Source organism: Eleginops maclovinus, chromosome 22 (assembly GCF_036324505.1).
Source record: "Eleginops maclovinus isolate JMC-PN-2008 ecotype Puerto Natales chromosome 22, JC_Emac_rtc_rv5, whole genome shotgun sequence".
Classification (NCBI taxonomy): Eukaryota; Metazoa; Chordata; class Actinopteri; order Perciformes; family Eleginopidae; genus Eleginops; species Eleginops maclovinus.
The window spans coordinates 6,969,676-6,986,234 of record NC_086370.1 but is presented as its reverse complement, the minus strand read 5'-3'; the positions used below and the strand labels follow the sequence as shown (position 1 = coordinate 6,986,234).

General features: G+C 40.0%; 1 protein-coding gene across 2 annotated transcripts in view; it reads right to left on the bottom strand.

Annotated features, from left to right (window-relative positions):
* thada (THADA armadillo repeat containing) overlaps positions 1–16,559 on the bottom strand; it is a 113,449-nt gene that overhangs the window by 6,287 nt on the left and 90,603 nt on the right. For both annotated transcript variants that reach the window (XM_063875566.1, XM_063875567.1), the window contains exons 33-36: positions 11,913–12,037; positions 8,793–8,865; positions 8,343–8,493; positions 7,988–8,110 (exon numbers count right to left, since the gene is read on the bottom strand). In XM_063875566.1, coding sequence (XP_063731636.1) covers positions 7,988–8,110; positions 8,343–8,493; positions 8,793–8,865; positions 11,913–12,037 — 472 coding nt within the window. The remainder of the gene's footprint in view (positions 1–7,987; positions 8,111–8,342; positions 8,494–8,792; positions 8,866–11,912; positions 12,038–16,559) is intronic.

Sequence of the window (16,559 nt, the reverse complement as noted above, 5' to 3'; positions counted from 1 at the left end):
TCCCCACAAACGTCATTTTTGATGATCGTTTCATTGTTTAAAGTTTTTTTTTCCTCCAACAGAAGGCAGAAAATGCTGTTTCCTTCCTCTAAACTACAGTGACTTCATGCTTTTCTCTGTTTCATATCATATTAAAGAGAATACATTGGAAGGAAAAATCAAGAAAATAGACTTTGAGGATGTGGAAAGACATTTTTCACCAGTGGATTTAAAAAAAAAATAAAACATATATCTAAAAAAAATTGTTTTTATTCATAATAACGTGTGCTTACTTAAAAAATATAATATGTAAGTGTACTCTTGCTGTAATAGCGTACTTTTCCCCGTTGTGGGACAAATAAAGGAATTCTGATTCTGAAAATGCTCATTCGTTGCATGCCATCAACATCAACAACACTCATGACATTAAAGTTCAAAGAAACCCTGTTTCTTCCTCACACACAGCTACAGATGCTACACTGGAGCCGAGACACCAGGAAGCATAGGTGTGAGATAGTGGGAGAGGTGTGAAATAAAAACACAAACTTTACAGCTCTGACTTCCTCTGTTGACTGACGAGAAACAGAGAGATCGAGAGCAGCAACAACATCAGCGGCAGGAATCATTAGCATGAAAATGATAGCACAAAACTTAGCTAATGGTGCATATTAGCATAGAGATAATGGTTGGAGGATATGCTAGTTTTAGCTCGCTGTAGCAGCATTTGTCATGAAGCACACTCAGTGGTTAGTGCAGTGAAAGGATCAAATGGAAGTGAATGGCTGCCTTGATGGGGAGACAACAGAGGCTGTGTCTATCATGGAAACACCACCTGTGGTCGTTTCATTTCCTATGAGACACGAATCAAAGAGGAGCCAAAGGTAATGGTAATGTTCCAAAAGCTCCGACAGACTGTTTGGTAAAAGTTGTCCACCTGGAATTCTTCTGCCGGATTTTTAAAATTCCTTCTGAAGTAGCATCTGCATGAACTTCAGCAACATAGATAAACAATAAAGTGACACAGCCACTAACCACTGTATTTGTTTGACTTTGAATCTTGGGAGCGGGGAGTTTATTTCCCATTTCTGAAAAGGAATATGCAGAAAAAAGGAAGGGCCCAAAGCTAATATACCCTGACTTTAATCCAAAGTACAGTATGGACCACAATTCCCATCAGGGTTAGATACTGAAGATTTGACTCCACCAGACCCTCAAAATAAATGATAGGATTCCAATATGTTTCAGCAAACCTTAACCCAACAAAAGACTATGGAAAATGTCGGCAGTGCTGCAGTAGTCTTTTCATCATGTTCAGAGTATAGGTACAGAAATGTGTCTTAGGTCTGGTCCAAGAAAGATTGCATCGAGACCTTTTACACAAAAGTAGCAGGGGCTGATTCATGATGTGCACGCTAAACGTCTTTTAAACTATAAAACCAAAGTTGCTGTCGGTTTTGAAATGTTTTGTTTTGTTTCTGTCAAGTTAGAATTCAATGTATTTATCAAAGATCACCAAGGTAAAATGACTGTTACCCTCAATGTAGTCGGGTTGGTTTGAAGAAAGCATATCAATTGCATGGTTTCGACTTAAAAAAATCCAATAATTCTTCAACTCTCTGTTTGATTTGTCTATTTTATATTCACTTTAACACGTGTAAAAGAATCACGAGGGAAAAGGGGAAAAATGAGCATCCGGTTTCCGTCACTAGTGATTACATCTGGAGTCGATAAATAACACTGTCTACTGTAAAGTCATTTGTTGCCACTGAAGACAGAAGCCACATGGTAAACGTTAGGTCCCGTGAGATAGGGGCTTTAGATTGGAAAATAGCCAGATCAAGATACTCTGCACTCCTCATTCATTTTTAAATCACATTATGTTCAAGTTTTACAACCAACAGCTCCAGACATCAATGAACACAATGTATCTAAATCCTCTATTACAGCCTGCAGACTCCAGTCATTACTGCAGTCATGTGACCATTTCACATCGCCAAATCTCTCAAATCTTATTCCCCCCATGCTGCCTTTTCAGTCAAGGATGGTGAAAGCAGCAAAAACACCAACTTTCTGATTATATATTTTCAACGGAGGGTAAAATAACTTCAAATCCGCACATACAACTTTTAGTAATTCTCAGGTTTTTCCCCTTTGCATTTAGAAGTTCTTCTTAAATGAATGACCTGTGATGGTTTCTTGTGTTGTTCATTCAACATAAACCAACACCAAAGCAGGTTTGATGGTTGAGTGAGTGCTGTGCTAAAGTGGGACGGGTATGTTTAATGAGTGTCCTTCAGCCCCGCCAGGTCGATCACTTCAATTCGTGTACTTCACCCTCTGCAAATGAGTGAACTGCGGGACAGGACACGTGACTGGCATGTAAATGCATGGGCGTTTGTTGGCTTTACGGTAAGCCAAGAAGGTTACTCCGGGCCAGTTTGGATCATAATGGTTGACTAAGAATGGCCCGGAATACATGGGCATGTAAGCAGAGTGAGGGAGGCCACACAAAGAGAGTTCATTGGGGACTAAAAACTATTTCATATTTAAAAATCAATGACAAGTGTGCGTAAGTTATTGGTATAGTGTTAGATTTTCAGGACTATGCTTTTAATGTTTCATCGAGATAGAAGAGATACCATGGAGAAGGGAAAACAGGATGCCTGGGGATCCAAGGTAAAATATGCCTCTTAAGATAATAAATAATTATATATATTCCTTTAATGCCTCATTGGAACACATTTTTAATTAATCTATTCATAGGAAGGCTTGGAGTAAGGAACAGGAAGTTGGTATTACAGAAGGTACTTGGGTATAGAGCTGCTTCAGTGTGAGCTGATAAATGGTAGCTACTAGCTGGTAGAATTTAAAGGCCAGATAAAATAAAAATAGTGCTGTATTACTGGGTAGCTCTGTTTCCCTTTTGTCTTCCCAATCAGAATCCTAATCAGTGCCCTCTTACACTCTGCTGTCCAACCACAATCCCCCTGTGCTCTATATATAAAGTGATCCCTCTGTTCCTGCCCTGAGTCTGTCACAATGCTGGAGGTCCAGCGAGGGTGAGCGGAGTTTGATTTCAGACCCAATTAGCCTAGAGGTATTTGGGTGGTGGTGATGCTGCTGGTGGGTGGGGGCTGGCGGTGTTGGAGGGTAGGATGGGGTTAAATTAGATTTGCTCTTCCTGTCCAGGACAATGGCGCCACTGTGGTTCAGAGAAGAAGAGCTTCAACGCAACCCGATGTGAATCTGCACAGATTTCTCTCCCACACACTGGACAGGTTTTTCTGATTAAAAGAGAAACATTTACTTAGATAACATGAAAAACAAAGCATGCTCACCCTTAGATTAAAAGGCAATGCGAGTATTCAGTGACACAAACTAGTCCTCTGCATTTAAGAGAAAAAGACACACAAAAGCTGATCAATGATGCTATGCTAAGGTATGCTATAATAGCTATACATATTACTGCTTGAAACTCGTTTTAAAGCTTTGGCCCAACATTTTAAAGGAATAGTTAACATTTTGAGAAATGCGCTCAATTAAATTCTCTCTTATAGTTGGATGAGAACATAGATATACTGACATAGCCAAGGCTAGCTGTATCAGGCCCTTATGCTAAGCTAAGCTAAGCCTGCTGGCTTTAGATTCAGGTCTAGTATACAGACATTGAAAGAAAGCCAGTAGGCATAGTTGTGTCAAACTAGTCTTTAAATGTTTTCAAGATATACTTATACATGTGCTGAATTACTTACTGGTTTTAGCAACAAAACAGCAAGCTTTAACATTTACATTTAATTAAAATGTCTTTCCTTCCTAAAGGGGATGAGTGTTTTGCATTTTGTCATTGTGTGTGTGTGTGTGTGTGTGTGTGTGTGTGTGTGTTTGTGTTGCTGATCCCGTCTCTGTTCCCACATCCCTGCCTGTCCTCCATATCAAAGGGCCAGGAGTCGTCACCTCCATCTGAAGAAGCTAACACCTCAGATACTTGACTCTGCAACGGCAGGTCATAAAACACACACACACAAACACACACCCCACTATAGGCAGACTGACTGACTGGCTGGCTGGCCTGCAGGGGAAGGGAAAAAATCAACACACACACCCTCATTCACAGCGACCTGCACACACACAAACATACAGTAGGGTTGTTTTTCCATTGGCACAGCATTGCACTATACATATAGCGATGGTGTGGAATAGCATGCCAAGTTGTTCCATTTCAGTTCCCTGGCACTGAAGACAGAAGAGGTTAATGTGCTGACCTAAGGAATTAAGCAGGTCAGCAGGCTAAAGGTTTCACCACCACAATCTAACTCTCAGTTCTGTAGTGGACGACAATTTTAATGTCACAATTTTCAGACCATAATACATTCAATTCACAATTTTAATCCCATTTATCATCAACATATTCTGGCTCATAACAAAGGCGTGTTGATTTGGAAAAAAACAACTAAGTGTGACTCAACTAGGGATTATGAAATTGGAGGAATTAAGCATTTTTGCATCATCATTCTTATTGTAAATGAAACATATATTAAAATAGTGATTCTGAAATTGTATCGATAAGTCATTTTGAAAAGGAAACAAAGTGTTGTTGAGTCTGTAGGATGCTATTTCAAGGCCGGGATACCTCTTCAGCTCCACAATACTTCATACATGAAGGCCATAACACAATTTGACACCTGAGCGTGCACTATTTTTTATTTGATTGTTGTTTTTTATATATATATATATTTTTATGTCTTGTATTTGCAGGGTTCCTGTTGAAGAACCTGCGATCTAAGTGTCTCATAGTTTACATTACCTACACGTAGCTTCACTGGATTTAAACCATTCATTCCATATTTATTGATTCTATTTAATATTCCACACCTTTCAAATGCCCCACAGCTTTCACACTTATTGTACATAGAATATCCTGCTTCATATTTAGTTTTTGTTTATATTGTCTGTAAATGTTTTGTCCCTAATGTATATGTTTTTACTTTCTTTTCAAATGCTATTTTATTTTATTGTAATTACTTTGCGTTGTTCTGTTGATGCTGCAACAACTAAATGTCCCAATTTTGGATCAAGAAAGTACTTCTATTCTATTCTATTAACGGTGTAATGGTATTTGAAATATATATTTAACACATTTTGTGCTTACTGTGGGTTTTTTGTGCAGCATTAACACAATTTAAGGGATTCTAGCATGTTTAAATTAGGAAACATCTTTTTTGACTAAATCGCAGGGCAAACGTTTTTGCAAAAATATGGAAAAGAATAATAATTATACAACCCTAATGAGGCAATCATAAATTATAATGGCCCAACGAAAATTAGAAATACAATTCCTGTATTTGTTTTGACAGCTTTTTTAAGTCGTTCGTGTAATGATATTAACATTAATCCTGATGGGATTCACCATGATCAACTTATTGTTCTTTATTATGATCTCCATTTATGATTTAATCTTACAATCGAGATCACAGAAAAGTTCTCTGAAATTGGACCAGTATTTTATTTGGGTGCTGACGGCATTAACAACATTTAAAAATAAGAAAATCAAACTTATTCACCCATTGACATACGCTATGATATGTGCCTAGTGACAGCAGTAATGCAATCCTGATGACTTCATTAAAAGCTCTCCAAGTACCAAAGCGTCTCAGCAGCTCACAGTCGTGTATTTAATTTTAGCAACATCTCTTGAGTCGAAGCACTCAAGAAAGATGACATATTTATTTTTAATTGAAGGGTGATGCTGTTTTTACAGTCGCTGGGATGTGATTTCTTTTGGGTTTTTCTGTTGTTTTTCATCTACATCAGGAATTCAACTACCCCGGCCAAGTGGCTCACTCATTTGAAACAAGCGTACCAATTTACCGTCTCATTTCTTTTTGTTTCGTGCGCTACATTCCTGCTGTGCGTACGACAAGTGTGGAAATAAAACAGGAATTTGCGATGCAACTTTCAAGAGTTTCAGCGAAAGTAGATTTTCATTGGCCTGGCCTGGAGAGTGAAGTCACACACAGGAATGAAAGAGTGTCCAGGACGAGATGTTTGCCAGGTTACCGTAAGTAAAACACAAAGTCTGTAAACTCCAAATGAGTAATAAATACGTATGGACAAAGAAGAACCTGTTTTCCCCACATACACACTGAACACCCACTCTGCAATTATGCCTATTGTGTTCTCTTCCTGTTGTAAAGAAAACCTCAACATCTTAGTCATGTTGTTGAGCTTCTATCTGCTGACAGCTTATCAGCCCTGTCTGGCCTTACATACATAAACACATATAAAACACACACATACACATTCCTTTTGGATAAAATCCTTGTATCAACACACTTTTACGAATTTTAAATGTGTTTCCTAAGCCTTGAGATTGTGAGACATTCCCTGCCTTTACAGGAAAAGGTTGGATTTTTCTCTAAATGGACAGTAAACATGTCTATTTTCACCCGAGTTGATTCTTCCCCCATGACTCTGCCCTCTCATTCCCAAGGGGCTGCAAAGACTTTTGAGGAGGTGTTTTGCTGCCTTGTGTTATGCTATGAGATACTATCAGTGGCGACAGACACAATAAGGGTGGCTCCGTGGAGGAAAGCTGGGAAAATACAGGAAGTGCGTGTTGTGAGGACAGGAAGTCGCACTGTGGTTGTTTGTGAGGGCCACTAGAGAGCTGGCAGCTGTCAGACCTCTGATAGCAGGGTTACTTGAAATGTAAGGAGTAACCTAACCCGAGTACACAATAATAAAATAGTGATATAACTTTCTGATACTTTACGATAAACCCAATCTGCAAACAAAGACGAGAAAAGAAAAACGCCAGCATTTTCCCATTATCTTGCATTTATATAAGCAAGTAGGGTTCAGTTTCTGCCTGCCAGCAATTCAAATGCTGACATCATCCAAAGACTTAAGTCATCTGGCGTATTTTAACTTGCCGTAGCATTATATTAAAGGGGCCCTATTGTGCTTTTTGAGGTTTTCCCTTTCCTGTAGTGTGTTATATGGGTTTCGTGCATGTCAATGGTCTGCAAAGGCTAAAATCCTTGAGTTTCTCTCCCACACACTCCCCCCCCCTCTGCCTGAAACACCTTCATTGGACTCCTTTGTTTACTTCCGTAACACAATGACATCACCATGTAACACCTGTGCTTCTATTGGCTAGTGCTTCAACACATTGTACGTGATAGGCTAAGGGGCGCAACCCCTTATCTCTCAGTGGACACTGGATCTCGTAGCGGTTGACCAATCACATCAGAGCCGGCCAGCTAACCAATCAGAACAGACTGGGCTCTGGTTTCAGACAGAGGGTGTAAAGAGGTGCTGCAGCACAGGCAGTCTGAGAAGAATAAAGAGCTATTTGAACATTAAAGCATGGAGACATGTCCCAGTAGAGGAACAAAATACAAATATGAACCTGAAAATGAGCATAACAGGGCCTCAAAGTCTTAAGAATTGTATCGATAATCTGGATACTCCCCAAACCTGTCTCAACGTGTGTGAGAGGTAGAATTGTAAAGGTGCTTCCTTGGGGATAAAACTGTCATCAGACTGTGAATACATGAGGGATTTGTGAGTGAATCCTGCTATCATACAATCCTCCAAAAAATAAAACTCACTAGACAATGACACGCACGCACGCACGCACGCACGCACGCACGCACGCACGCACCACACACACCTCACTCTTGCGTCCCAACTACAATTAGCACCCTTCATTCCGGGAATGCTCCTGAACCCTTAGCACGAAGTGATGTCATCAACTCTTTTTAACATCAACATGTGTTTGTGGTGTTGTGTGCGTGTGTCTGTTTATATATGTGCGATTGTATACGTTTCAGTAATTACTACTGTTGTCTTACACTGGTTTGGTATGCGTTTGAAACTAAGTGGGTGAGCGTGTAAATCACAAGTAACATGTATACACCATGGTTGTACTCAGCATGTATGTATGTTTTTGTGTGATAACTGTGTGTGTGTGTGTGTGTGTGTGTGTGTGTGTGTGTCTGCTTACCTGTGCTGAGTAAAGAAGCTGGGACATTACAGATGAAGTCACAGGCAGAATCTCGGACATCCTGGTCTTCATCCTGCAGCAGAGTGAACATACTCCTCCACAGAGAAACTGTAGTGGTCAGACCTGACACACAGACACACAGACACACACACACACACACACACACACACACACACACACACACACACACACACACACACACACACACACACACACACACACACACACACACACACACACACACACACACACACACACACACACACACACACACACACACACACGTTATCCTTTTAAAATTGCAGTATTTATCTTGGTATATATTTCATCACGTGGTTCTATTTTTGAGACTCACCCAGTGGCAGATGGGAGCTGGTCAGCACTGTGGCTGTACAGTTGACCAACACCTTAGCGGCCATTAGCTTCACCTCCACCGGCTGCTGCTCACTGCAGCATGCGCACACCAGAGCCGCCCATTGTCCTAAACAATCCACTGAATTTGCACCCTAGATGAACAATTTATAAAGAAAAGCATTAATGTAATGGTTTATAGAGGACTTTGTAGTTAATCAGTTCATTAACTAATGGAACTTCAGTTGCATAGAGCAGCATCCTGTAATTGTCTTGTAGTAGGGTCACTAAATCGTATGCTAAGCTAGCAGAAACAGTCGAAACAAAACAGCATTGGACTGAAGTAATAAATGACATCTTTTCCTAGTGCATTTGTGAATTGTGAAATGAAGCAAAGGCTGCTAGAACAATTCTCTTCACCAGGGGAGGGATTATGAGTACAGTCCGTCCTTACCTGAGGGCTAGAGCTCACCAGTTGTACCACAAGGTTAGAGACCAGCGTCAGGGCAGCACAGTGGAGCTCCACACTGAAACACAAAATCAACACCTGATACCAGCTCCCAAAAGTCTAATAATAACTTGGTTAGTTTATTCTAAGTGTCAATCAGAATCACAATACCTTTAATCGTCCCACAGAAAATAGATATTAATGCTGGGTATGCTTTAGAGTGTGGCTACCTTATGATAGACAAGGTCACTACAATGGCATCAGTACCAAAGCTTTGGTCACTGTTGTACTAAAAGAAACTCTTAGCAGTCTGGTGTAGTTTTTTCTGGAAAGTATATTTATTTTAAAGCCTGTAGCTAAAAAAAAAACAAGGGTAATATATTTGTTTTTGGACTGTTTGGAAGAACAGTGTGTTTTTGTATTTTAGCACTCTAATTGTATATTGGTGCAGTGAGAGGGTCTGAAATAAAAATGTTCTCCACGGGACGTTCTGTAAAAGCGGTTACACACATAAAACATGTGACACCGTCAACTACACACACATCACTCAACTGTATTGACTTACAACCCACAAAAGAAGTGTGCTGGTGCTCACCACTACATTATGGATCACAATACCCCGAGTGCCATTCAACCACACGGCAGACAAGGGCAGCCAGCAACCCAATCTCGTCCTCCCCCGGCTCTAATCATAACCCTGGGGCCGCTCCAAAGGGAAAGTGGATCCTTGGGTCCAGCGATTGTGGCCAGGAAAAGACTTTACAGAGCTAAAAGCCTTTGTAATCCAATCCTCATTCAAGCCTGTATTCTCTTGTTGGGGTGAGAAAAGTACAGCGGTGGCTTGTCAAGGGAGGTGTGCATGTCTGTCAATGCATGTCAAAGGGCTTACAGTGTAAGCACACACACAAACACTGGGACAGTCTGTGCCAAATCACTTTGTGGTAAGAGGGGCCCAAAATTTCTCATAAACTCTCGCAAAAAAAGTACTGGATGGAGCCTGACAGGTGTGAATAATCTAATGTAGGAATAATGCACTAATGACGGCCTTTGAGAGCCCAAATATCAGCTTTCATCTACATTTTAAAACCACCAATCCATGTTGCTGGTAGAATATTCGGTAACCTTAATACTGCAACGATACACAAAGAGCCATGGAGAAAAGGGGCCAGAAACTCCAGGTGTGCCCAGGTGCAGCCAGTGAACCTGTGAGTCCCTCCTCCATGGACTCTGGCTCTGAATGAAGGCTTGACAGCCAGGGCTCTTTCACAAATGGATGGAGCCAGAAAAAACAGGAAAATGGACGAGTGTGTGGTTGCATTTGAACATGTACTCCCTTCATGTCTCTTCAATCCATCACAGCTAAAGGCTGGCCTTGGAGGGTTCAGGGACTGTTTTGACAGCTAGTGTTCAGGATGGAGCAAAGTGTTTTGGAGTCACAGAGTTGCCTCCCTTTTTCTGCACCTACCTTGAAATGAATTGAGGTTTCAAGTATTGGCTTGTTGTATTCCATGGTGTTCAATCAGATCTCTGTGGAGCGATGAGGAAACTCTCACTTTTTTTGTCTCTATAGTAGAGCAGGAGGTTAAGCTGACATTGATGCTACATGCTCATCATTTACTTGCATAATCTGTTGCATTTTGCTGCCATACAATGCATGACGTTCTCACGTCAGCCAATGGGAATAAGGAGAGGGGCATGGAAATGCAACCAATGTTGGTCACCTGACTTTTTCTTGAGCGCCAGAATTTTAGTTTTTCAGTGAATTCTCACAAAAGTGTTTTGATGGATTGCCGTGCAGTTTGCTAAAAGGTATCCATTGTCCTCAACTTTCCATTTGGGCAAACATCACCACCATGCACCTGTAAAACTAATGACACACCCTGGGCAGAAAAGCCCAGTCCATGACAGTTTTGCAATGCTGTGAAACATTGATTCAAATGCTTATTCCTGAATGACTTGGTTGTTTTCATTGGGTGTTAAAAGGTGATTTGATACAAACATTTTGTAGTATCATTAGGAACAGAAATATCAATTCAGATAACTATCTCTGGGGAGAACAAGTGTCTAATTTTGGTCATCATAGACAGCGATATATATTTCAAGAGCCGTATAAATCTTACAAGATCCGCCATCTTTAATCCTGCTCTGTGAAATTAAATAATGCATTTACCCAAAAAGTGTCTCGGACAAGGGGCAACCTGTTGCTATATCTGTATAGATATAGATTGATTGTATAGAAGTCTATGAGAAAATTAGCCTACTTCTCACCTGTGTTATTACCTCAGTACACATTGTTATAAGGAGTTTATGGTACCAATGGCTAGTTTCAAGTCTCCTCCGATAAATTATAATGATCATTTTGTAAATTGGTCCCATTCTGAGATAAATTGATGATACACACGGATATGCTTCAGAGCCGGGTTACCTTGTGATTAGCAAGTCCAGAGATCTGGGTCATCATAGACAGCGATATAAACTTCACAAGCCGTATTAATCATCTCACAAGATCAGCTTCCTCAAATCCTACTCTGAGAAATGTAATTAAATGACTTATAAAAAGCAGAATACACTGATGAAATGGTCTGTATTCACCAGCAGTGCTAATTCTACACGTGTCTGCAAATCTTTTCCTGGAAGTAAAACGTATAAGCTTATTACTCATGTTCTTAGAATTCTGCAAGCCTCCCAATCAAATCAAGGATTGGTTGTAAAATGTTGCTACCTTCTTTTGAATGTATGCAATGAGTAGCAGGTATTTAAAGCAATGCTCTTTAAAAGTGTCTGTCTGTGGAAGTGTGTCTTTTTTCTTGTGCTCTTGTACATTCTGCACTTGCTTTATTATTATATTTCATTTTAATGTAAAGCACAGCGAGTTGCATGCTTTATAAATAAGGTTGAATTGGTTGGATTTTTTGAGGGGGAAGTGATTTCAAGCATCATATTCTTAAACATAAATATAAGTCAGAACCATGTGTGTGCAGTTTCCAAAGCTTTCAGTGTTTCGCTCTGTGAACTGTAGCTGCTGGAATAAGGCAATAACTGTCTAATCCTTTGGCTAAAACAGAGGAAACAGAGGGTCACGTTAAGATTATTTGTACATGGACATGTATATGTGTCTTCTCTGACCTGGGAGCAGAGTTCTGAGCCAGAGCAAGAAGGTGCAGCAAGAGCTCCTCCTGGGACAACATCTTAACACCATCCCTCCATTGCAGCTCACTGTTGGTGCTCACCATACACAACACAGAGAGGACCTGAGAGGAGGAGAGTGACAAAGAGACTGTCAAGAGGAGTAAGAAGATATTAATGCAGTCACTCTTTTTCACCTCCATCCCACACACACTCAGGAGCTACTGGTGAGGGAAGTTTCTCAGCCATCCATCAACACAGCTTTGGTGTCCTCTCTGCAGCGTGGCTGGCAAGATGCCCCAGAGGGTATTTTTACACACCGGTCAGATCCTCCCTACGCACACCCTAACCACGGGTACACAGCTGCCAAGCTCTCTCTTTCACACACACTGCAACACGAATACATGCATGAACATGGATGCAAAAGCACATGGGTGCTTGACAAGATGTACAGAATAGCAAGTGAGCTTTCATTTTCCATCGATCATTTAGGGCCTTGTCTTTTGTTGACACCATTAAGATTAAAGGGCCCTATCCTGCTCATTTTCAGGTGCATAGTTGTATTTTGCGCCTCTATTGTGACTTGTTTACAATTTTAAACGTTAAAAAGGACTTTACTTTTCTCATACTACCTGCTCCGCAACTGGACAGCTCTGTTATGATTGGTTAACCTCTAAGTGATGTCCCGCCACTTAGCCGATCACATACAATGTGTTGGAGCACTAGCCAATAGAAGTGCAAGTGTTACATAGTGATGTCATTATGTCCAGGGAAGTAAACAAAGGAGTCCCATGGAGGCGTTTCAGGCAGGAGGGGGAGCGTGTGGGATTTCAGCCTTTGCAGACCATTTACATGCACACAAAACTGTATGAAGGAAAAGGGAAAATCTCCCAAAAGCATAATAGGGCCTCTTAAAGGAGAAACTACAGGTGGGTAGGTCAATCATTTTGACTTGTAGATATCACCTTAAATATTAAGAAGTTGATTATTTACATCAATTTTACTTTTTTTAATTTTATGTTTGGATTTGCAACTTCAATCATTATTGGATTAAACTATATATAATGTAATCAATTTGGGAAATGATTTCTCTATTTCAATTTTTTTACAGCAGCATGTTTACAATACATTAGTTACAAATATAATAAATTAAATACAAATAAACAGTAAATATATACACAACAACAGTAGAATTATCTTTCTCTCTTTCTATATATATAGAATATCTGTGGAATTCACAAAATAAAATATATGGAATATGTCCTGGTATGAAAAATCCAAGTATTCGATAAAAGCATGTTCAAAATTGTTGTTTCATTCATGTCAATCGTTTTAAAAGATGGATGTTTGATTCTAGGGTTTGGATATATCTTTGTATCGCTCTTTACATTAGAAAATATGACCAACAGTGACACATTTTGTTTTTAGTTTTTATGAATAACATGCTCTATAAATCTAGCTGTGAATGATGTACACACAAACCTCTCTCAATATAGCAACTACAGTCAAATCTGTACATTTTGCAATGCTGAATAGATGATTAGGGACTTCTTAAAAGTAATACATATCACCATGAAACTACCCCAGTTAATTACTTCTATAAAAAACATAATTTTTTGTATTATCATTTTTCTGTAAAAACATGCAAAGGAGAAATGATATAATGCTTAGTTTTGGTGAATGTAGGACAAACCTGCAAACACAAATAGACAAAGCGAGGTAAACATCAAACATCAAATTGTGTAATTTGGATGTTTTATTTCCACAAGTCTGAAAGAAAACATGTTATTAAAGCAAAATAGCCCAAACTCTCAAAACTGACCAATGCATGAAAATGATGTTTTCACCTGTCCTCTCTCGCGTTTACCTCCTTAACTCGATTTTCTGCTTCCCTCACACCTCACTGCCCCTCCTCCTCACCATCCTCTCCATGCTGTTTACTTTGCTCTGTCACTCCTTCAGAGAGGGAGGCAGCTGACCGAGTCAGAGGAGGCAAAGTCGAGTTTTCCACCGCGTGAGACCCCGTTAAAAACACACATCCAGCCGAGAACACATGTTGACATTCCTGCTGCATATCTCGATGATTATTATTTCTTTCAAGGCCCCAACCTGTTATTAGAGCTTTAAAATAAAGCTTGCTTTATAGGATCTGTGTGGGTGGAGATCTGGGCGAGCGGGTGCATGCAATGTGTGTGTGTGTGTGTGTCTGTATATTTGTGTATGTGAGCAGTAAAAAGGTAGCATGGTAGACCTCCTACGTGCCGTTGTGTTGTTCTGACTGACTCTGAATGGTTCATAGTCAAGTCAATAAAAAGTGGAGGATCATTAGATTAAACAAACAACGCTTTAGTATAAAACACTGGATTTAAATGCAGGAAGGAGTCCAAAACCTGGGATTGAGTCAGCATTTTACCAATTCTGGTTCCCTCGTCTGGAATTCAACAGTTTGCGAACGTGTTTTGATTAAGAGATTATAATGTTCTGGTCTATGACATACATTAACTCAGTAAATAACCCACTATGACATAAAAACCTCCCTGCTAACAAGTAATGAGACTACTTAACTTAATCAGGCCCAACATTTGCCGCCTTTAGCTTAGCGGTGCAGCCATGAGACCAAGATGTAGTTTGTTTGTAGCCTAACATTAGCTTTTAGCTTCCATTGCAAGACAATTGCATTTTCACTGAACAAAATTATAGAGGAAATGTTGGCCATAGATTTAAAGACTTTATTTCTTCAACATCCCAAAATCCAAATAAGAATCCCTTCGATATTTGTCGAGGGAGCCCTTGAGATGCTAATATCCGGGTTAGCTGGTTTCACTGCACCCCTCTTTATAGCATAGGTTAGTAGAAAGACAATAATATTTCTGATGGTATTGAAGATACAGTTATTCCATTATACCTCGATAGGGCCCAGGCCTAATCGTAAGTGTAATTGTAATGTAAAACAGGTTACCTTTGATATGCTTTGTTTTGGTTCATGGGCCCACAAAGTCCACTCTCAACAACCATATTTTCAGCCAAAGATGTTTTGAGCAAAAAACATAAAATAAACTCAACAAACGCTACCTTCCCAGCACCGAACAGGAGACAAAGCTAGCGCTAAAGACTAGCTAGTGAACACAGTGGAGCATTTAGCCGCTCAAGATATATTTCTCAGGAGTTGAACCGGAACAGAGACTAAATATTAATCAAAATAAATGCTTCATGTCAGCTGGATCTTTATATAGCCAATTGTTTTGTAAAAGTTGGAATGCAACAACTTTATGATGTGATTTTATGTTGATGGTGTGTTCTTTCCATTTTCCATTAAATGCATCGGCTAAAGACTAAACTTGCTGACATCAGTCTATAGTGTAAAAACACAGGTAATGTCCATTATTCATACCATTGTAGACAAGTTATTAGAACATTTTCTAATGCACCATCAAGTAATCTAATAACCACAGCAGCCCCCTTCTGGTGTATTTTTAGCCAATATTTCCCAAAGTCCATTGGCTCCTCTCAACTCCACTGCGAGTGAATCAATCACTTGAGCGCTCATGCCAAGCCAGTGTCATTATTCATTCAGCCACTGCATTTCTCTCTCTTTATTGCACCAGCTTAAATCCTGTGTGTGCCAGGTATTACGAGTGCTAGCTCCAACGCAGCTGCTCCGACCATCTCTGCCGCTTCTGACTTTAACAAGCTGCTTTAATGAGCTCCCGTCCTGCAACACACTCGGCTGCCCGCATACTCAAATATACACAGTCACAGGAAAACATGCCAACTCAGGCGTGGACGCGTACAGACTTTCATAGCTGTAACATGCAAATAAACAGTGACGCCCACCCTGCATGAACAGACGCACACAGTAACACGTTAACAAATTAAAAAAAAGTTACCCAGCATGCACGGCGGCTTTGTCCTAGCCCTTAAGGGCAAGGTGTTGCTGCTTTTCACCGGTGGTGTTAACTGACATCTCCGGGCCAACGCAGATCCAAAGCCAAACCATGAAAGAGATTTTGAGTTTTACTCAAATGTCAAAAAAATCATAATGATTCCAAGCCCCAAATAGCCTATTCTGAGTGAAAAGTCAAAGGAACATTTTTTACAGCAAAGGGACCTGACAACATCACCTGCTTCAGTCACAGCTTCTCACAGAACCATCACATAATCTATTCCACAGGCTTTATAGATTAAATATTGGCAGAAAATGCACACAACCAAGTGGTAACCAGCGGTTAAAGCAAGGGACAGAATGTTCAAGATACAAAGAAATATAACAATTATGTTTTGTAAACAAACAGCTTTCTTGCTTGTGAGCAGTGAATGAAGCACCTGACAAATCATCCTTTTCACTTATTGAATTTGAAATGCAGCACTTGTTATTTTCCTATGTTTGTACTTGTTTAACAGAGAACACATGGTTTATTTTGTGATATTTACTTGAAATTGCAGTGAATTTAGCCAACAGCAAGTAGGAAACTCTCCACTGCCTGGCGATGTCCATCCAACAAGCTGTCATCTTTTTGAGGGTACTTGTTGTGAAATGAGAAACAGCCGTCTCTCAATAATTTATTGTCTTTTCTAGAAATATTTTCACTTCGTCTTGTGCATGTTAGAGCTTATAAGACCAGGTGTCATAGCCATAATGCGTAAAAA